General features: G+C 41.0%; 1 protein-coding gene across 2 annotated transcripts in view; it reads left to right on the top strand.

Annotated features, from left to right (window-relative positions):
* LOC124802586 (WASH complex subunit 3) overlaps positions 1 to 22776 on the top strand; it is a 59358-nt gene that overhangs the window by 29045 nt on the left and 7537 nt on the right. The window contains exons 2-3 of one of the 2 annotated variants that reach the window (XM_047263459.1): positions 18464 to 18520; positions 20530 to 20694. In XM_047263459.1, the coding sequence (XP_047119415.1) occupies positions 18464 to 18520; positions 20530 to 20694 (222 nt within the window). The remainder of the gene's footprint in view (positions 1 to 18463; positions 18521 to 20529; positions 20695 to 22776) is intronic. The other variant, XM_047263460.1, reaches the window with a different exon arrangement.

The following is a 22776-nucleotide window of genomic DNA, read 5'->3' as shown; positions in this document are numbered from 1 at the left end:
ACAGGACTAGACATGTAAAATAAAAAATAAAACACAGGAGAATACTACAATTTTTACCATTGTTTGACAACTGTGCTAACTCACAAATGAGAGGTATTGAAATAATATCCCCAGCAGCGAAAAGCAAGACTGCTCAAAGTGAACAAGGAACATGTACTCTCAGAATTCCTATTTATTTTTACATTGGATATGCTTCAGAAGTAGTACTTCTCATAGGTCATATTTATATTGATTCTTTCATCCAGTGAATAGTCTCTTACGACTGGTAAAGAGTGCAGGTCAATCCTGTTTACAAAAAGGGCAAAACAATGGATGCTCAAAATGACAGACCAGTTTTGGCAATGTCCAACTGTTACCAGATCTTGTAGCAGGTTTTAAGCTTAAACTTAATGATGTTCTTGGAGGAAAAGAAGCTCCTTTGATAGAATCACACTGGTTCAGAAAAAAACTACAAATGTGATAACCAGCTTGCTTTATTCATACACAGTAGCTTGCAAATAGAAGATGCAGTTGAACAAGTGGTTTGTGTTCTTAGATTTTTTAAAAGATATTTGACATTGCGCCTCATTGTTGACTAATAACAAAATTATACCCAACAGGGTTTCTTTACAGATATGTGACAGGTTCTTCAGCTATTTAAACTCTGGCTTATATAAAACACAATATATTTCTTTTTTGTGTATCAAGACATGCTTCAATATGTATGTGTCATTTTCTGTAGGTCAAATTTATGAGAGACTTAAATAGTTTGTGATTTATAGAATTAAGCATGTTGTCCTGGGTGGAAAATGTTCAATAGAAAGGAAAATAGCATTAGGTGTATCCCAAAGGAGTGTAATAGGACCACTATTGTTCTCAATGTACATATGTAATTTAGTAGATGGAGCCATGAGCACTGTCAGATTATTTGCTGATGATGCTTTTGTATACAGGAAAGTATTGTCACTAGACAGTCAAAAGATAATGTATAATGGCATGAATGAGTTTCTGTGTGACTGATCTCATCAAATGTGGATAAATACAAGATAATTTTCATCTGATTACAAATTTAATGGTAAGCTGCTGCAGTCTGACATAATGGGTGAATGTCTATGGTTAATATGTAGCAGTGTGCGATTGGTTGAGCTTGTGAAATCAGCAATATGGACATTAAGTAAAAGACTTAAATTTGGGAAAGTGCAGAGCATTTGTAAAGGAAACTGCATACGTGATACTAGTGTGTTCATTTCTTGAGTGCTGTTCCAGCATTTGGAGCTCTTATCAAATAAACATGAAAGCAGACATGAGTTGGGTTCTGGCATCATAACAGGCTGGTACACCCCATACAAAAGTGTAACAGAATCAAACAATGGAAAGTCCAGGATTGAATAAGCATAAGTGTTTGGACAGAGAAGTCTCTTTCTGAAGCAAAGTAGTATGGTTTGTTGGTGAGAAATTTGATCAGACAGTATATGTTTTAGGAGTACTGCAAATTGGTTAAATAGATGATTGCAAGATCTGATGTACAAAGCATGTACAGTTTATTTTGTGTGGTGAATGCTCTGTGGCTAACTGCTGAGTCACCTTTAAATAAATTACAAAAGGACATCAGCCAATTAAAATACAAGTGATGGATTTATATGATCTCAAAATTGATGCACATTTGCTTGGCAAAACTGTCTTGAGTCTAGTCATAGTAGGACATCCACAATGAGATTTTTTTTTTGGTTTAACTTATTATCAGTATGTAGCATCAAGAACACAACCACCACCACAGAACCTGTTCTCTGGTTCCTGTTTGCATAGTGTGTTTATTACTATTGTTACATCATCTTCTTTTAATACTTTTTGTTGTTTGTCTTTTCCGAGCTTAGGACAAATGCTTGCAGATAACTACCGGGTAGTTAATTTATGGTTTTCATTAATTATACTTTTCAGTTTGAATTAACAATAGTATGTACAGTATCTACATTAGAAACTACTACTGCATCTTTCTTCAAATAAAATGGGGTGTCAGACACACGCAGCAAATAATAAATAAAACAGGACAAATATTGCATCACTGTAATTTCTTTCCAGTATATGACAGCTATCTTTTTTTTATTGATTAGCATAACACACTTCCTCTTAAATAAGAACTGAACATCTTGAACTCTTAAAACAATAGGAATGCTAAAGGAGGTTGTAATTCTCACACCAAAATACTTTGTATACATCACAAAAAATTCAGTTAATTCTACAATTTGATAATTGTCCCATTCAGTTAGTACTGACAAGTGTTATCAATTAAAATCTGTGTATCACAGTACTGAGTTATAAGCATTATGAACATTTCTTTGTTAATTTTTTTTAAATTGGCGCAAGGAAGAGAACAGTTTTGTAGTTGTCAATGTAAGTGTAGTGACACTCTTTATCAGAAAGTTGTCTGAAAGTTTATCATGAATGAATTGTATGCTATTATTACAGAAGAGAATGTGGTACAAAGCTCATTTTCAAAAGGGAGCTGTCGTTTACTGTTTCTGCAGCACACTCTCATTCTCATTGGGTGGCATTAAATGATAATCACCTCTGGGAGCTTACTCAAAAATGGCTGGGTTGGTATTTGCTGAACACAATGTTTGCAAGTTGGTTACAGGTTAGCCTTCTGTAACTGAAGATTGTGCAATTTTAAGTAAAACTGGATATGATGATAGAATATTGTGAAATTAAAAAATGGTTTTTCTGTGTGTTATTGCCTCTCTACATCAAAATTTTTCAGAACCACTTGAAACAGCTTGATGTAAATGCTGAAGCCGGTAGATGACTCAGTGAAGTTCTCTACAGCAACTGGAACAGTTTTCATTAAAAAAAAAAATGACTCCTTTAAAAATTGTAACAGTTACGTAAGAAGTTGTCACAGTCCTATATGCAACAGAGGTTGGGAGGCCCAATGGGAACTTCGAAGTCATTAAGAAATACTCCTTAGCGTCTTTATTATTGTGGAAATGGCCATTCCCCACTCAGGCAAACTTTCATTGAAGAGCAATAAACGTGGGAACTATCAATACTATGGATCTTAATGAACTTCCTTGTAGTGGCTATTAGCAGTGATGAAATCACATAGCAGAGGAAGGAAATCCACCAAATAGCTCCAATTTTATGAAATTTGGTAATTTCATAAATTTCATAAAATTGTAGTTCCTCAGTTGACTTCTGTCTTGACCATGCTGTGAAGCTGCGTAAAATCCTTAATTTCAGTGACGTCATTAACACATGCAAAAATCTGATGAACATTGGGGAATTGATCCAGCAAAAAAAAAAAAACCCTGCGGGTCTGAGGGTTAGAATAGGCTTGAGGTATTCCTGCCTCTTGTAAGAGGTGACTAAAAGGAGTCTCACACTTTTAGGCCCCATGAGTTCAGGTCCCATTCTATGGTTTGACCTGCCACTTTCAAAATTCTACAGAAGTGCAGGCCATATGGCTAATGACGCTCTTAGATTCGATCTCCAAAATCTCTTGTCATGGCTTTGCATCTCCACCTGTGATTCAAGTATTTGGGCGAGGACACTTTCCGGGGTATGTCATCTTCTTCCATTGTCTCCTGTCCTCTTCCGCTCCCATGACAATATTGGATTTCTCTGCGCCCAATATCCAGCATGGTAGCCAGTCTGTTGTGGTGGGGCTGTCATGTACCCATTTGATGATAGCCCCCTGACAACACAGGGATTGCACTGCTGATGCCTGAGTTGCAGACTCCCCATGTATGCCAAGGAATAGATGCCTGCCTGTCTTCCTGGGGCATCAGGACTCCCGGAAATGGCCATCATACCAGTTGGCCTTTGTTGTGGCTGGGTGGTGCCTGGGAGAGCCCCTGATCGGAGTGGGTGGCATCAGGGCGGATGACCCGCAATGAAGTGGACTAAGTCATTTCTTGCTAGTGACCATATGGCACCAGCAGTCTCTAAGAAGGGTAAAATAGAATACAATGCCGACAGGTATGACTCTAAATCGTTTCCCTCCCTCGCTACACCGTGGGAGGGACGTAGAGCTACAGAATGGAGAGAGCCATATTCGCTTCGGTTTTTAGTCTGTAGCAGAACCGATGGGGACTCCTTTCTACCAATGAAGCCTCAATTTTGAACACCTTGAGGATAAGTTTGGAGAAATCACAGCTCTGTCCAAGATGTGAAACAACGCAGTCTTGATTCAGAAAACATCCCCAGCCCAATCCTGAGCGTTACTCACCTGTGACAAGCTGGGTGATATTCCTGTTTCCGTCACTGCCCATAAAAGCCTCAACATGGTCCAGGGCATTATTTTCCATCGTGACCTTCTCTTGCAGTCTGACGATGAGTCTGCACCCATTTAGAACAGTGGGGTGTTTATTTCATCTGGTGCATTTACAGGGGACCCAAAGACAACAGGGTTGTTACCGGTGCCATTATCTTGGCCGTTGACGGTGATTCATTGCCTGGAAAGGTCAAGTTGATGGTTTACTGCTGTGATGTTAAATCATACATCCCTCCCCCTATGTGATGCTTTAAGTGCTGGAAGTTCAGGCACACATCTTTCCGCTGCACTTCCAGCGCCACATGTCGTGACTGCGGATGTCCACTGCATCCAGATACCCCATGTGTGTCACCTCCCACTCGCATCAACCGTGGAGAGCACCACTCCCCTTGCTCACCAGACTGCCCAGTACTCCAAAAAGAGCGGAAAATAATGGAGTACAAGACCCTGGACCACTTGACTTACACAGAGGCTAAATGTAAATTCCAAAGATTACACCCCATACTGTTGATGTCAACGTATGCTACCTTTACATCACCATCATCCCAAGTGCCAATGGTTCCTCACTCTGTGCCATGAACAGTGGGCCCTCTGGGCCACCAGAACACATCTGTGCCCTTGGTGGTAGGGGACAAATCTTCCTTCGTTGCTCCCAAAGCACCTACTTCGGTAGCAAGGCCCCCCGTAACGCAGGGGACACGGTCCCCTCTCCCCTGCTGGAGAAGCAACAGCCTCTTCTGGCTCCTCTCATGCAGAAGGGGTTCCTTGGGGCCCTCTCTTCCAAGGTCTCCACTAATGCCACTGTGGACACTTGCCAGTGGCTCAAGAAGCCAAAAGCTGGTGGATGAAGAGCTTCATGGTCTTCGTCCATGCCTGAAGCTGCTTCGGGGAAATTTTCCCAGCAAGCCCCTAAAGAGAAGCGAGAGAGCAAGCAAACTAAGAAGAAATCTGCTAAGAAACAGGACCCTCTGAATGCCCAACACCACCACTCCCTATCAATTCTGCATCTGAGGATGCAATGGAGATCTTAGTGTCCCCTGCAGACCTGGATCTCACTGATGCCTCATCCACCATAGAAATGGCTACAAATATTCAGTCTGAGGCAGCAGGTGACCCTGAGGCATAACCTACCTCCTTGCACACATCATGCTTTCTCAGCCTCACAATAATGTCATCCTCCAGTAGAACTGCGGTGGTTTTTTCCACCACCTGGCTGAGCTATGGAAACTGTTAAGCTTTACACCTGCTTTCTGCATTGCCCTCCAGGAAACCTGGTTCCTGGCAATGTGAACCCCTGCCCTCCATGGCTATAAGGGAGATTACAGGAACTGTAGCAACTATAATAGAGTGTCAGTTTGAGTCTACATCCTGAACTCAGTACGCAGTGAACCTGTGACCCTTCAAACCCCTCTTGAAGCTGTGGCTGTCAGGATACGCACAACACAGGAAATAACTGTCTGCAATGTATATCTCCCTCCAGATGGTGCGGTACCCCTGAACATATTGGCTGCAGTGATTGATCAACTCCCTAAACCTTTCCTACTTTTTGGAGATTTTAACGCTCTTAACCCCTTGTGGGGTGGCACAGTTCTTACTGGCTGAGGCAGAAATGTCAGAAATTTACTGTCACAACTCGACCTCTGCCTCTTAAATACTGGGGCCACCATACATTTCAGTGTGGCACATGGCACATATTCGGCCATTGATCCCTCTGTTTGCAGTCCTGGCCTTTCCCCATCTATCCTCTAGACCTGTGTGGTAGTGACCCCTTCCCCATCTTCATGTCACTGACCTGGCATCAGGCCCACAGATGCCTGCCCACATGGTCTCTAAACATGGCAGACTGGGATATTTTCACCTCTGCTTTCACTGTTAAATCTCCCCCACATGGGAACATCGATGTGTTGGTTGAGCAGGTAACTACAATGATCATCTGTGGTGGAAAATGTGATCCCTTGTCCTTTAGGGTGCCCTCAGCGAAAGACAGTCCCTTGGTGGTCACCGGAAGTCACTGATGCAATTAACGAGTGTCGGTGAGTACTACAGCAGCCTGAGCGGCACCCTTCCCTGGAGCACCTCATAGCCTTTAAACGGCTCCATGCCCGCATTCACCAGTTTATCAAAAGGCGGAAACCGGAGTGTTGGGAGAGATACGTGTCGACCATGGGGTGCCATACGTCATCTTCCCAAGTCTGGGCAAAGATCAAACGAGTTTTTGGGCACCAGACACCAACAGGTGTTCCTGGTGTTAACATAAATGGTGTGTTATCTACCGACACAAATGCGATTGCCGAGCACTATGCAAGTGCCTCTACATCGGAGGATTACCCCCCAGACTTTCACACTCTCAAACGGTGGGTGAAAGAGAAAGTCCTCTCATTCACTACACGCTACAGTGAACCCTATAACTCCCCATTTACAGAGTGGGAGCTCCTCAGTGCTCTTGCACATTGCCCCGACACAGCTCCTGGGCCCGATTGGATCCACAATCAGATGACTAAACATCTCTCGTCTGACTACAAGCGACATCTCCTCATGTTCTTCAACCGGATCTGGTGCGATGGCATCTTTCCATCGCACTGGTGGGAGAGCACCGTCATATCAGTGCTCAACCCCGGCAAAAACCCGCATGATGTGGATAGCTATTTGCCCATCAGCCTCACCAGTGTTCTTTGTAAGCTGCTGGTACGTATGGTGTGTCGGTGGTTGGGTTTGGTTCTGGAGTCATGTGAACTGCTGGCTCCGTGCCAGGGTGTGGCTTCCACCTGGGTTGCTCTACCACTGATAATCTTGCGTCCCTCCAGTCTGCCATGTGAACAGCCTTTTCCATACACCAGCACCTTGTTGCCGTCCTTTTTGGTTTACGAAAAGCTTATGACACAACCTGGCGACATCATATCCTTGGAAAATTATACGAGTGGGGTATCCGAGGCCCACTTCCAATTTTTATCCAGAGTTTCCTGTTGCTTCCTACTTTCTGTGTCCAAGTTGGTGCCCCCCATAGTTTCCCCATACCCAGGAGAATGGGGTCCTGCAGGGCTCTGTATTGAGTGTATCTCTATTTTTAGTGTCCATTAACGGTTTAGCAGCAGCTGTAGGGCCGTCCGTCTCCCCTCTCTGTATGCAGACGAATTCTGCATTTTGTACTGCTCCACCAGTACCGGTGTTGCTGAGCGGCGCTTACAGGGAGCCATCCACAAGGTCCAGTCATGGGCTCTAGCTCATGGCTTTCACTTTTCATCCGCAAAGTCATGTGTTATGCACGTCTGTCGGAGTCGTACCGTTCATCCAGAACCAGAACTTTACCTTACTGATGATCCCCTCACTGTAGTGGAGATGTATTGATTTTTAAGACTGGTTTTCGATGCCCGATTGCCTTGGCTTCCTCTCCTTGGTCAGCTTAAGTGGAAGTGCTGGCAGCACTTCAGTGCCCTCCACTGCCTGAGCAACACCAACTGGGGTGCACGTCACTCTATGCTACTGCAGCTATACAGAGCCCTTGTTCAATCCCACCTTGACTATGGGAGCCTGGTTTATGGTTCAGCGGCACCCTCAGTGTTGCGTTTACTTGACCCAGTGCACCACTGTGGGTTTCGACTAGCGACGGAAGCTTTTAGCTCGAGTCCGGTGACCAGCCTCCTTGCGGAGGCTGGAGTTCCTCCATTGCAGGTCAGGCGTGCACAACTGCTTGCCACTTACATTCATAGTTCTCCTGCGCATCTGAATTAACGTCTCCTTTTCCCGCCCATGGAGGTTCACCTCCCGCATCGGTGGCCAGGTCAAGGCTTACAATTGCAGTTTGTGTCTGATCCCTTCTATCTGAACTGGAGTCCTTGACTTTACCACCTGTATACCACCTAGGCTGTGGCTTTGCCTGGACCTTTCACATGGCTGAAAGGACTCTGTTCACCCTGCAGCTCCCCACGGTCACTTCATCTCGATTCTTGACATGTACCAAGGCCATGAAGTGGTTTACACGGATGGCTCGATGGGTGATGGTCACGTCGGCTTTGCATATGTCCACGGAGGCCATATTGAACAGCATACCTTGCCCGATGGCTGCAGTGTTTAAACTGCAGAGCTCGTGGCTATATCTCATGCTCTTGAGCACATCCGTTCATGCCTTGGGGAGTCGTTTCTTCTGCGTACTAACTCCTTGAGCAGCCTACAAGCTATTAGCCAGTGCTACCCTCGTCATCCTTTGGTAGTGACCATCCACGCACGAGTCCATCTATGCCCTGGAAGGGTCCGGTCGTTCAGTGGTGTTTGTGTGGACCCCAGGTCACATCGGAATCCCAGGCAACGAACTTGCTGACAGGCTGGCCAAACAGGCTACACGGAAGCTGCTTATGGAGATCGACATTCCAATAACTGACCTGCATTCGTTTTTACATCGCCAACTTTAGCGGCTTTGGGAGACGGAATGGCATAGTTTCAGTACGCACAACAGACTACGTGCCATTAAGAAGGCTATGAATGTGTGGCAGTCCTCCATGCGGGCCTCTCTCAGGGACTCTGTGGTTCTCTGCTGGCTCTGTCTTGGCCATGCTTGGGCGACCCACAGCTACCTCCTGCACCTTGAAGACCTGCCTCATTGTTGATGCGGTGCCTGGTTGACAGTGGCCCATATTCTGGTGCACTGTCCCACTTTGACTGCCCTGCTACTAAATCTTCGATTACTGGACTCGTTGCTGCAAATTTTATCTGACAACGCCTCACCAGCTGATTTAGTTTTACATTTTATTCATGAGGGTGGGTTTTATCATTTGATCTAAATTTTAGGGCATGTCCTTTGTTGCTCTGCGTCCTCCACCCTAGTGCTTTTAGGGTGGATGTTTTAATGTGTTGCAGAGTGGCTGGCTTCTCCTTTTTATTCTCATGATCAGCCAGCCATGGTAATCTGTTTTGTCATTTTAATCTCACCTACCTGTTTCTTGTATTTCTGTGGACAGAAAATGGCATAGTCAGGTCCATAAGCATTCAGGAATAACTGAGGTAGTCATCTAGTCCAGAGCAGAATTTGCTAGCAGTAAAGCTAGGTAGTCTTTTTCCCATTCCAAGGGAACTAATGTATATAAAGTTATACAATTCTGCTGAGAGCTCAAGGAATAAACAGTAACTGTTAGTGGTGTCAAGGCTAGATTTGTACCACTGTTGTAATGTCGATCATTGGGCACTGCATTGTCAGGCATGTAATAGAGCCCTGAAGAGTAATAGCAGGCAAGCCAGCAAAGAAGGCCTGTGTGCATTCCATTTGGTTGCAGGAAGGCCTCACCTAAGATGTGAAGGAGGCTCTGCTAGCAGCTGTTGAAAGCACTGGGGGCAATGGGTTGCACATCTTAGCATAAGTTGGCATAAATGACAATTGCAGCTTGTGTCCTGAAGCCATCTTCAGTTTGGGGCTGAGTAGATAATCTAAACCATATGTTTATCCCATGAACTCACATTCAAATTTCTTTTTTCTGCAAAGAATAATGTGGCCCCTTCAGTGGGTCAGGTGCACAGAATGTGAAGGAATTGGCTTCTTAGGTAGCAAAGCACAAGTGGCATGGGGAGCTCATTTTTTTTAGGTTAAAGGAACCCCTTCAAAGGCCCAGATCAAATATACATAAGTCACATTACTCCAAGATGAGAACTTTTGTCCTTGCAGATCAGAATGAGAAAATATTATTTGGTATTAGTTAACTACAGGAACATCCCAGATAAGGTATTAAAGGTAAAATGCCCACATAGTATCATAGTATTAGGAACAGAAATTTGCTTGAAATCAGAAGTGTATACCAGTGAAATCCGAAACACAGATTAGTATATATATGTATTGGAGGGACAGTAGATGCTAGTGCTGTTGGTGTTCAAAAACACACTCTTCTACCTAGAAAAGTCATTACAGATTTCAAATGTGAAATAATTTGATGAATTTAAGCATTAGAGGTGGGTCAGACATGGTAATTGGACACATTTATTGGTCACTTGCCTCAGGAGTTGTAATAGCAGAGTATTTCAGAGAGAAATTGAAGAATATTGCAAAATATGTTTTCTGATCGTGCTATCACAACTGAAGGAGACTTTAACTTAACAGCTTTATAAAGAGGGAGTATTGGAATTAAAACTAGCGTCAAATAAAGGAAATCATGTGAGATTGTGCTGAATGTGTTGTCAGAAATTACTTTGGGAAGATAGGTAAAGAACCAGTTTGTGAAGGCAACTTCTTAAACCTCATAGTAACTAAAAAACCTGAACTTTTTGATACTGTTAAAGTAAAGAAGAAAATCAGTGATCATATGGCTCTGATAGCATCTATGACCATAGAGCTTGTGAGGAATGTTAAGAAACAGGATGCAAACTGCAGGATATCTTAGCAGTCAGCATCAAATATTCAGCTTTAAGGATGAAGGTGCAGAACACCAGTAGGTAAAAGCAGAACAATTGTACAATACATCGTAGACCGGTATCTTCCGAACAAGGTTGTGAGGGATGGGAAAGACACATCATGGTATAATACCAGTGTTAGAAAGTTTCTAAAAATGCAAAAGGAGCTTCAGCACAGATTTAAATGAAATTAATGCCAAACTAAACCATAATGAGTGTAAGGAGAGCATTGGGAGAAGCAAAATTGGCACCAAAATGATAGATGACAGAGAGAAGACAGAAATACAGGTTCACAAAATAACTTGCTCACTTTCTTGCAGTAGATTATTGTATGTCACTGGAGCAATTAAGAGTTACAAGTTATTGGTAAAAAGTGAACCTCATATCTGTTTATGCGAATAATTATAGGCTTATATCACTTATGTATAATCTGCTGTAGAATTATGGAACATATTTTATGCTCTCACATTATGACATTTTCGGGGGAGAAAAATCTCCTTTATAAAAATCAATACGGATTTCGCATTGCCATGTCCCTTGACATCTGGAAGGGATTCAGTACATATTCACACCCACACTGTCATTTAGTGAACAAACTACATGCTTATTAGCTAACGGTCCAGATTTGTGACGGAGTCCAGGACTTTAGAGGACATAGAACTTAACATATTACACTTAATGCAACAAAATTGACAAAGCATAAAGTAATTTCAAGAGTACACTAAGGTAGTGCTATAGGGCTGTTATTGTTTGCGTATATGATCGAGTGGATACTGTTGGAAGCTCTGCAATGCTTTTAGCAGATGACACTGTGATTTATGGAAGTTGCAAGAAGAGAAAACTGTAATTAAATGCAGGAAGACATGCAGAGGACTGGTGATTGGTGCAGTAACTGGCAGAAGATCTGTCTCCATCAATGTACATACTCTACAAACCACAAAATGGTGTGTGGTAGATGGTACCTTACTAGGCATTCTCTTTCCACTCACAAATGGAGAGAGAGGAAAAAGATTGTCTATGTGCTTCCAAGGAGCTTCTGATTTCTGTTGTCTTATCTTTGTGGTCATATGAAAGATTTATGGTGGTGGCAGTAGAATCAATCTGCTGTCTGTCGGAAATGGTGGTTGTTTTAACTTTTTCAATACTGATTTGCAAAAAGAATGTCTCCTTCCTTCTAGGGATTCCCATTTGAGTTCAGAGAGCAGTTCTGTAGTACTCACACTTTGATCAAACCTACCAGTAACGAATCTAGCAGCACACCTCTGAATTGTTTCAATATCTTCCTTTAGTCTGACGTGATGGGAATCATGACAAATAAATGTAACATATTGTGCACAAATTGCTGAATAAATGCACTACTATTTGATTACACTATTGCAACAAATAATTGGAAACAGTAATAACTGTAAAATACCTAGGAGGATATTATTAGAGAAAAGAAATTGTAGAAAGATCAGATTATTGGAGAAACTGAAAGAAACGTAATTCAACCATTAAAAAAAGTGAATTAAAAAAAAAATTGTCCTACTGACTCTTCAGGATTGATCATCAGTCTGGGGTATTCACCAAGTTGGATTAATAGAAGAGATAAAGAAGATCCAATGAAGAGCAGATACATTTCATCATGGGCTTGTTTAGTAGCTGCAAGATGCTCAACAGTCTCGAGTAGAAGACCTAAAGGAGAGATTTATGCATCAAGGTTGGTGTACTGTTGAAATGCCAAGTGTGTTCATTTGGGGAAGAGTTGAGATTCATACTTCCTCCCACATATGTTTTGAACAATGATCATGTTGACAAAATCAGAAAAATCAGAGCTCATATAGAGGTTTGCTGACAATTATTCTGTCAACACACCATTTGTGAATCTGTCAACGCACCATTTGTGAATCTGTCAACACGCCATTTGTGAATGGAATAGGGAAGGTAGGAAAAGATAATGGTACTAGGCTTACACTCCACCACATGCTGTAAGGTGGCTTATGGAGTATAGATGTACATTCCTATTTAATGGCTAAACATAATTGAGGAAAATGGTTCTGAAGCATCAGATGAAATAACCGCCATTTTAAATGGAAGCTCTAATGACATCCAAGCACAGCAGATAATTTTGAAATTTTGTTAATAGAATGTTCTAGCCTGTCCATAAAAAAATCCTCACTGGTTGCTGGATACCCACTGTGACAGGAAGAAAGGGAAACAATGGAAGCAAAAGTATCTCACTAGTAAAATGCTTCCTTTACTCCAGTGGAACAAATAAATTAAAATATGATGTGTGGATACATTCAAAGAACTGGAATTCCTGGCACAGGAGAATTTTTTAAACAGGTCAACTGCAGAGAACCTTGCAGCCTTTTGAGGAATGATACTAAAATGTCACTGAATTATTCATGGGCAAGATTAATTGTGGTACAGTTGCCTGGAACTTGCTAATGGAGGAGTTTTATGGAAAGGGGGGAGGTTGACCTACCATTTAACTACTCTAATTTATAATGAAAGTCCCCATACAAACAATCAAGAGACAGCTCCTTACAGTGGGGGAAAGTTTTAACAGGGTAATCTCATTGCTGTACAACATACAGCTGTAACTGCTACAGAGGATTTGTTGAGAGAGGTTTGTTGTTGTTGTGGTCTTCAGTCCTGAGACTGGTTTGATGCAGCTCTCCATGCTACTCTATCCTGCACAAGCTTTTTCATCTCCCAGTACCTACTGCAACCTACATCCTTCTGAATCTGCTTAGTGTATTCATCTCTTGGTCTCCCTCTACGACTTTTTACCCTCCACACTGCCCTCCAATACTAAATTGGTGATCCCTTGATGCCTCAGAATATGTCCTACCAACCTATCCCTTCTTCTGGTCAAGTTGTGCCACAAACTTCTCTCCTCCCCAATCCTATTCAATACTTCCTCATTAGTTATGTGATCTACCCATCGAATCTTCAGCATTCTTCTGTAGCACCACATTTCGAAAGCTTCTATTCTCTTCTTGGCCAAACTATTTATCGTCCATGTTTCACTTCCATACATGGCTACACTCCATACAAATACTTCCAGAAATGACTTCCTGACACTTCAATCTATACTTGATGTTAACAAATTTCTCTTCTTCAGAAACGCTTTCCTTGCCATTGCCAGTCTAAATTTTATATCCTCTCTACTTCGACCATCATCAGTTATTTTGCTCCCCAAATATCAAAACTCCCTTACTACTTTAAGTGTCTCATTTCCTAATCTAATTCCCTCAGTATCACCCGACTTAATGCGACTACATTCCATTATCCTTGTTTTGCTTTTGTTGATGTTCATCTTATATCCTCCTTTCAAGACACTGTCCATTCCATTCAACTGCTCTTCCAAGTCCTTTGCTGTTTCTGACAGAATTACAATGTCGTCGGCGAACCTCAAAGTTTTTATTTCTTCTCCATGAATTTTAATACATACTCCGAATTTTTCTTTTGTTGACTTTACTGCTTGCTCAATATACAGATTGAACAACATCGGGGAGAGGCTACAACCCTGTCTTACTCCCTTCCCAACCACTGCTTCCCTTTCATGTCCCTCGACTCTTATAACTGCCATCTGGTTTCTGTACAAATTGTAAATAGCCTTTCACTCCCTGTATTTTACCCCTGCCACCTTAAGAATTTGAAAGAGAGTATTACAGTCAACACTGTCAAAAGCTTTCTGTAAGTCTACAAATGCTAGAAACGTAGGTTTGCCTTTCCTTAATCTTTCTTCTAAGATAAGTCGTAAGGTCAGTATTGCCTCACGTGTTCCAGTGTTTCTACGGAATCCAAACTGATCTTCCCCGAGGTTGGCTTCTACTAGATTTTCCATTCGTCTGTAAAGAATTCGTGTTAGTATTTTTGCAGCTGTGACTTATTAAACTGATAGTTTGGTAATTTTCACATCTGTCAACACCTGCTTTCTTTGGGATTGGAATTATTATATTCTTCTTGAAGTCTGAGGGTATTTCGCCTGTTTCATACATCTTACTTACCAGATGGTAGAGTTTTGTCAGGACTGGCTCCCCCAAAGCCGTCAGTAGTTCCAATGGAATGTTGTCTACTCCGGGGGCCTTGTTTCGACTCAGGTCTTTCAGTGCTCTGTCAAACTCTTCATGCAGTATCATATCTCCCATTTCATCTTCATCTACATCCTCTTCCATTTCCATAATATTGTCCTCAAGTACATCGCCCTTGTATAGGCCCTCTATATACTCCTTCCACCTTTCTGCTTTCCCTTCTTTGCTTAGAACTGGGTTTCCATCTGAGCTCTTGATATTCATACAAGTCGTTCTCTTATCTCCAAAGGTCTCTTTAATTTTCCTGTAGGCAGTATCTATCTTACCCCTAGTGAGATAGGCCTCTACATCCTTACATTTGTCCTCTAGCCATCCCTGCTTAGCCATTTTGCACTTCCTGTCGATCTCATTTTTGAGACGTTTGTATTCCTTTTTGCCTGCTTCATTTACTGCATTTTTATATTTTCTCCTTTCGTCAATTAAATTCAATATTTCTTCTGTTACCCAAGGATTTCTACTAGCCCTCGCCTTTTTACCTACTTGATCCTCTGCTGCCTTCACTACTTCATCCTTCAAAGCTACCCATTCTTCCTCTACTGTATTTCTTTCCCCCATTCCTGTCAATTGTTCCCTTATGCTCTCGCTGAAACTCTGTACAACCTCTGGTTCTTTCAGTTTATCCAGGTCCCATCTCCTTAAATTCCCACCTTTTTGCAGTTTCTTCATTTTTAATCTACCAATAGATTGTGGTCAGAATCCACATCTGCCCCTGGAAATGTCTTACAATTTAAAACCTGGTTCCTAAATCTCTGTCTTACCATTACATAATCTATCTGATACCTTTTAGTATCTCCAGGGTTCTTCCATGTATACAACCTTCTTTCATGATTCTTAAACCAAGTGTTAACTATAATTATGTTGTGCTCTGTGCAAAATTCTACCAGGTGGCTTCCTCTTTCATTTCTTACCCCCAATCCATATTCACCTACTATGTTTCCTTCTCTCCCTTTTCCTACACTCGAATTCCAGTCACTCATGACTATTAAATTTTCATCTCCCTTTACAATCTGAATAATTTCTTTTATTTCATCATTGAGAGAGGTAGGGATTTAATTTTCCTTTGTGACATCACATACTTCATCTGTGTCCCATGATACTTCATGGGATAGCCTTTTGGAATAGCATTTTTTAAATTCATGTAGGAGACAGAACAGCTTCTCTTCCCCTCCCCTCAAACTAGAAAAGACCATGAATGTATCCATGTAATTGTTGTTACTGCCTCTTTTGCTGCATAGAAAAAACAGCTAAGGCAAGTTGTTGATTTATTTATTTGTGTGGACATTTGAAACCTAGCAGGTTTCATTATGAATTTAGTAGCTGCTAGCAACCTGTTCTGGCTTCACATGGGTAGCATTAAGTGTCTATGGCCGGATCACATATCAGATATAGCAGTAACTTTGTTCATGGGCTACTGCATAGAGCTATAATTAAAATTCAGATAACAGTATTAAGTAACTGATTATTAACTCCAAATTCCTGTATAACTTAAACGGTTTAAGCAGCACATGCCACGAAAGTTCTCAGGAGGTGTGACTTAATTGACAAATGTCATCATAGTTCAGCCAGTTTACACAAAATATTTATAAAATTATACACACAAACCTTCCTTGTCATTCAGTCTGTCTGTCAGTGAAAATCATGTTGAAATCACAACAGTGGTTCCTGAGATTAACCTTCGCATACAGACACAAAAAAAAAAAAAAAAACCATGGCAGAGGACTTTAACCCATCATATTTCAGCCAATATGCATGAAATATAAATTATTCTAGCAACCTCCTCTGGCTCCACATGAGTAGCACTTAGTATCTAAATGCATGAGTTTTGGAACCTGTACAGAAAATTTGAATAGAGATTAACATAAACATCATTTCCACCCTTTTTATTGCTCATGAAAACCATACATTGCATGTTTTACCACCATACAGCGAGACCTTCAGAGGCGGTTGTCCATATTGCTGAACACACCAGTACCTGTAATACCCAGTAGCACATCCTCTTGCAATGAAGCATTCCTGTATTCGTTGTGGAATACTATCCACAAGTTCATCAAAGCACTGTTGGTCCACATTGTCCCACTTCTCAACGGCGATTTGGTGTAGATTCCTCACAATGGTTGGCGCATCACATCGTCCATAAACAGTCCTTTTCAATCTATCCCAGGCATATTCGATAGGGTTCGTGCCTGGAGAACATGCTGGCCACTCAAGTCAAGTTATGTCGCTACCCTGAAGGAAGTCATTCACAAGATGTGCACAATGGGGGCGCGAATTGTCATCCATGAAGACAAATGCCTCACCAATATGCTGCCGATATGGTTGCACTATTGGTCGGAGGATGGCATTCACGTATCTTACAGCTGTTACGGCGCCTTCCATGACCACCAGTGGCGTACGTTGGTCCCACGTAATGCCACCCCAAAACAGCAGGGAACCTCCACCTTGCTGCACTCAGTGTGTCTAAGGCATTCAGCCTGACCAGGTTGCCTCCAAACATGTGTCCGATAATTGTCTGGTTGAAGGCATATGCAACACTCATTGATGAAGAGAATGTGATGCCAATCCTGAGCGGTCCATTCAGCATTTTGTTGGGCCCATCTGTACCGCACTGCATGGTGTCCTGGTTACAAAGATGGACCTCGCCATGGACATCTTGAGTGAAGTTTCACATCATGCAGCCTATTGCGCACAGTTTGAGTTGTAACACGACATCCTGTGGGTGCACAAAAAGCATTATTCAACATGGTAGTGTTGCTGTCAGGGGTCCTCCAAGCCATAATCCATAGGTAGTGGTTATCCACTGCAGTAGTAGCCCTTGGGTGGCCTGACCGAGGCATGTCATTGACAGTTCCTGTCCTCCATGTACAAACAGCATTGCTTTGGTTCACTCCGAGACTCCTGGACACTTCCCTTGTTGAGAGGCCTTCCTGGCACAAAGTAACAATGTGGACGCAATCAAACTGCGGTATTGATCATCTAGGCATGGTTGAACTACAGATAACACGAGCCATGTACCTCCTTCCTGGTGGAATGACTGGCACTGATCCGCTGTCTGACACCCTCCATCGAATATGCTCTGCTCATGCTTAGTTGTTTACATCTTTGGGCAGGTTTAGTGACATCTCTGAACAGTCAAAGGGACTGTGTCTGTGATACAGTGTCCACCATCAACGTTTATCTTCAGGAGTTCTGGGAACTGGGGTGATGCAAAACTTTTTTTGATGTGTGTATTTCCAGATGACTTGTCTGACATAGTGGTAATAAATTAAATTCACAAACTTTGCTTGTGAATCAGTCTATTAGTGAAAAGCTTATCAAAATCCTTACAGTAGCTCCCCTCCTTCATGTACATACCAAAAAAGACGGTAGATATAACAATGAAAATATTCAATTAGTGATAATATAACATAAATGGATAGAAAAAAAATCTACTTACCAAGCAGCAGCAGAGGAAAAAAAAACACACACACACACGCCTGCGGAAGGAGCTTACCAGTTATCCTTATTCACAGATGCCTTTTGGTCTGTTTTTCGTGTAGCTTATGTGAACTGCTGTCTTTAACCATACAGTTCTTCCTGTCTCAGTGTTTTTTTCACAACATTGTGTCTGACAAATTTGAGTTGTAGAATCGTGTCATTCAAGAATTGTTTTATGTTTAACCCTATTTGTTATTGCCATAAAATAGTATATTGTTGATAGTAAAGACACCAGTGGAATGTTCCTTATTCGTGGACAGACTTGTCATTTTTTTTGTTTCTCTTCCAGCCTTCCCAACAACTTGCCAGCAGCAACTTAAAGTTAGGAGAGTGGAAGATTGAGCTGGTCTGGTCATACTTACTTTACATTATTATTATTATTATTATTATTATTTACGTAAGAGTGTGTGTAAGCATGTTTTGATTTCAATTCTTATAGTTAAATTTGTAATGTAATAATCTGCAGGCAAGAAACACCATGTTAAGTTTTAAAGTTTGTGACTTTTTGATGCCCCAGTTTGATTCATAGCTGTAGTTGTTACCATACCGAAGGGAAATGAAAATAAAATCCCTCGAGGTTCTTAATACATTTAAGTGCTGTAGTCACAGGTCGTGGTAGCAGGGAACATATGCTCCAGTTTTATTAAGCTTTTGTAGAATCCCAGTTAAATTATCACTACACAACTTATGGATCAGCAAGGCTATCTACATCACGACTATAAATAGTATCCACAATAAGGATATCACACTAACTGCAGGTCTCTCCAGAACCAGTCCTATATCCAACCCTGTGCTGAGGCTGGGGAGCTGCCATTTTCCATCAGCAGCTGCTCTTCATTGTGCACTGCGTTCTGAATTTTGCTTTTGGGTGAAAAGGTGAAAGAGTTTTGTAGTTATCCAATATGTGATCAGGCTATACGTAGTTGTCTCATAAATTCACTTTGAAATGCTGGAGTGTTGCCTTTTCCTTTACTGATGGTTATACACTATGTTGAACTTATGGGAAATTAAGGTGAATGGTATGATAGCTGAGTGGAATTTGAAGTATGAATATGGCTTTCCCTTTTTTTTATTTTCTGTTTAGTATTTGTGAAAGCATACATGGAACATTGAAGAAATTTAGGAATTAGGTTGCAAAGATTACATTTTTGTCTTGATTTATCATTATATAAATGGATTTAATTTTTTGTTGCCTGCTATTTTCTTCTGTATTTGGCCATTTGTTTGTCGAATTACGTGTTTTTCGTTGCTAAAATTGTCACACATACATCCATTGTTTGTTCATTTAATTTCTCTCTGTAAGCGGATATACTTTTTCAGCTTGTTGCTCCTCAGTCATTATTGGGTTGCACAACCCATTGGTACAGATAAATTTTCCAGAATGCAGACCAATGGGAAATGTGCTGTTTCCAAGTTGCAATCTAAAACGACAAATTTATAGTATTTGATGTTAGGCTATATGCAGTTCTGAAGATGCTGGTGTAAGTAGGGTACAATCAAGGGAAGATATTTCTCGTCTCTTGCAAGTGTTGTAGCAAATCTACCGGCAAAGGAAATGTTCAAAAACTCTTTATCTGTTTCATAAGCTGATAGTGGATGAGCAGTCTGATGCATTGGAATCCTGTGAAATGAGGATGCTGACACTACTTGGAAGGCCTACGGAGAACAAAATAAGCTATTCTCTCAGATTTGACTCCTTGTTTGTCACCCGAGTTTGCAGAATTGTGTCTGAAATGAAGGACAGTAAATTGTGTTTGCTGTAATGAGCTATCCAACTGTCTATTACCTCGTTTCAGGCCTTCTTTAAGACAAATCCATCCTGACCCAAATCCACATAGGCACTGTCTTCTCATGCAAGGCTTGAAAGTTCTACAGAAGATCATTCCTGCTATGCAGTTTTTGTTACAAACACTATCTTTTGACTGTGGAGACAAGACTCCTATTTTAACTGCCAGTGAGCTAAATGTGTTATGCTGTTTAAAACTTTGTTTCCATCAGAAATACCACCATTTTTATCACTGAGATGTTAGTGTGTTGCAGAGTGATCAGCCCTTTAAGTTTTAGTGTAGTGCTCTGCCGGATACATGTATGTTTAATTTATTGTCTTTATCTGTCTTCTTTCCTTTGTAATAAACTTTAGGGACCCTCTCTCTCTCTCTCTCTTTGTGTGCGTGTGTGTGACTATATTTTGCACATATTGTAATAAATAATTTACTTTATTTATTAAGCCAATGAAATGTAGTAACAGACTACATTTGTTGCTGCTATGCATTTGTTACAGTCTGAATAATGATCTGTTTATATTCCATATCTCCTGGTAACATATTGTAATTTTAAATGGTTTTGATTTTAAAGGTGACACCAATTCATCAGAAGAGGATGTATGCCTTCATAAACCATTTCATAACCAACACTGTATCTTTTCTAAATAAATTTTCACAATCATGTGAGCTACGTTTGGAGAAGTTTGATAGTAGACTTCAGAAACTTGAAGCTTCACTCTGTATTCTTGAAACTAAGGTAATACAAGTAAATATTTTTATTTTGTATCAACTTTATACATATGTTTGCCTTAATACAACTGTCTTTACAATCTGTGGTTGTTTTAGAATATGTGTATTGAACTACGATTTTTATGTCCCTTACTTCATTCTTCTCTGGCAGCAATTGTTAACGTGAAAAATACCAAGTTGATTTGTAGTCCAAACTCCATGTTAAATTGTAGGTCCCCATACAGCTGACTGGATAAGTCAGTTCAAAGGTCAGAGGAAGGCAATGTCTTTCTACCTCCAGTAGGGCTGTGCCTGTGCACTGTGGTGTTTAAACCAGCCTTTGAGTTGATGACAGCTGTACCTTCTTTTGTAATTATTAGAGTTAAAAAAGGAAAATGTTTATAACACAGGTGTCATGCTAGTCACTTATCGAATGGAGTGGGCAGAGGAGGAGAATGATCAAGGTTTTATTTCTCAATCTCATAGAAGTCTTGGAATATCCCATCAATTGAACAAGGACAAGGATTAGATAATAAATCAGCTGCTTCATTGGTTTCATGTGCCGTAAAGCTCTATCTGTCATACTTATCTCCCATGGTTCTTGATAGTGAGGAACTATTGTAGAACCTATCTTTGTAGCATTTTCACGAAGGAAATTTGGGAAGCCAAAGAAGAATGACCAGATAGACATGAAGGCCCTTCTTCAGTTAGTATCAAAGATATTTTAACTGTTGAGGCATGTTGTTCAGCTTTCTGAAAACACTGATCATGTGAAAACCAACTTACACTTTCCTCTCATGATATCTTGAAAGCCATGAATAGAGGCAGTCTATCAGATGCAATATTTGTCGATTTCTAAAAAATCATTTGACTCAGTACCATATCTACACTTATTATCAAAAGTGTGATTGTATGAGGTATTGAATTAAATTTGTGATTGGATTGGGGTTTCTGATAGGAAGGACACAGCAAGTTATTTTGGATGGAGAGTCATTGACAGATGTAGAATTAACTTTGAGTGTGCCCTGGAAAGTGTGTTGGAACAATTGCTATTCATGTTGTATAATAATGACCTTGCAGACAATATTAATGGTAACCTCAGACTTTTCACAGATGATGTAGTTAACTATAATGAAACATTGTCTGAAAGAAGCTCCACAAATATTCAGTCATATCTTGATACGATTTCAATGTGATGCAAAGACTGGTAGTTTGCTTTAAAATGTAAAATAGTGAACTTCACAAAATAATAAAATGAAGCCTTTTGACTATAGCATCAATGAATCATACCTGGAACACAGGGAAATATAATATGTAGGGATATGAAACAGAGTGATCACATAGGCTCAGTCGTAGGTAAAGCAGGTGGCAGCCTTTACTTTATTGGTAGAATACTTAGGAAATGCAATCAGTCTATAAAAGAGATTATTGGGGGTATTTTAATTCTATCTTTTTTCAACTACTTATAGTTGCAAAGACAGAATTGAAGTACCCTTGTACATTAAAGACACCAACCATTTCCCAGATCATGTGAAATCTATGCCCGTCCCACTAGCATCTCACCATTGATGCCACCTTCCTCTATATCTACATCCCCCATGTACATGGCCCGCACTAAATATTACCTCGAGCAGTGCCCAAGTGATTCCAAACTTATAACATCCTCCCTGCTCACTTTAATCAAATTTGTACTTAACAAGAACTACTTTACCTTCGGGTACCAGACATACAAACAGATCAGGGGCAAGGTCATGGGCACAAGGATGGCTCTTTTCTATGCCAACCTTTTCATGGGTCACTTGGACAGTGTTTTCCTTACATTCCAGTATTTGATAAAGGCAACTCTTTCTCACTGTGGTGTAAGTCAAGTGTTATCTTCCTGTGTCTCATGGCCTTTTGTAAGTATACCACCCCCTCCCGTGGTTTTTGAACAAATCCAATGGATCTGTGTTTGATGGTTCATTTTTGATCCCTGTATTTTCACCTATTGTCCCCACAGACATCATCATGCATATCAGCTGGACCTGACACTGCATCCTGAGTAGTTAAAATTGGTCTATTTACCATGCTAACACTGTGCCAGCTGATGTTTTGTGCGCACTCAAGGAAT

Source organism: Schistocerca piceifrons, chromosome 6 (genome assembly GCF_021461385.2).
Source record: "Schistocerca piceifrons isolate TAMUIC-IGC-003096 chromosome 6, iqSchPice1.1, whole genome shotgun sequence".
In the NCBI taxonomy this organism is placed as follows: domain Eukaryota; kingdom Metazoa; phylum Arthropoda; class Insecta; order Orthoptera; family Acrididae; genus Schistocerca; species Schistocerca piceifrons.
The sequence above is the reverse complement of the archived record's forward strand: the minus strand, read 5'-3'. Positions and strand labels throughout refer to the sequence as shown.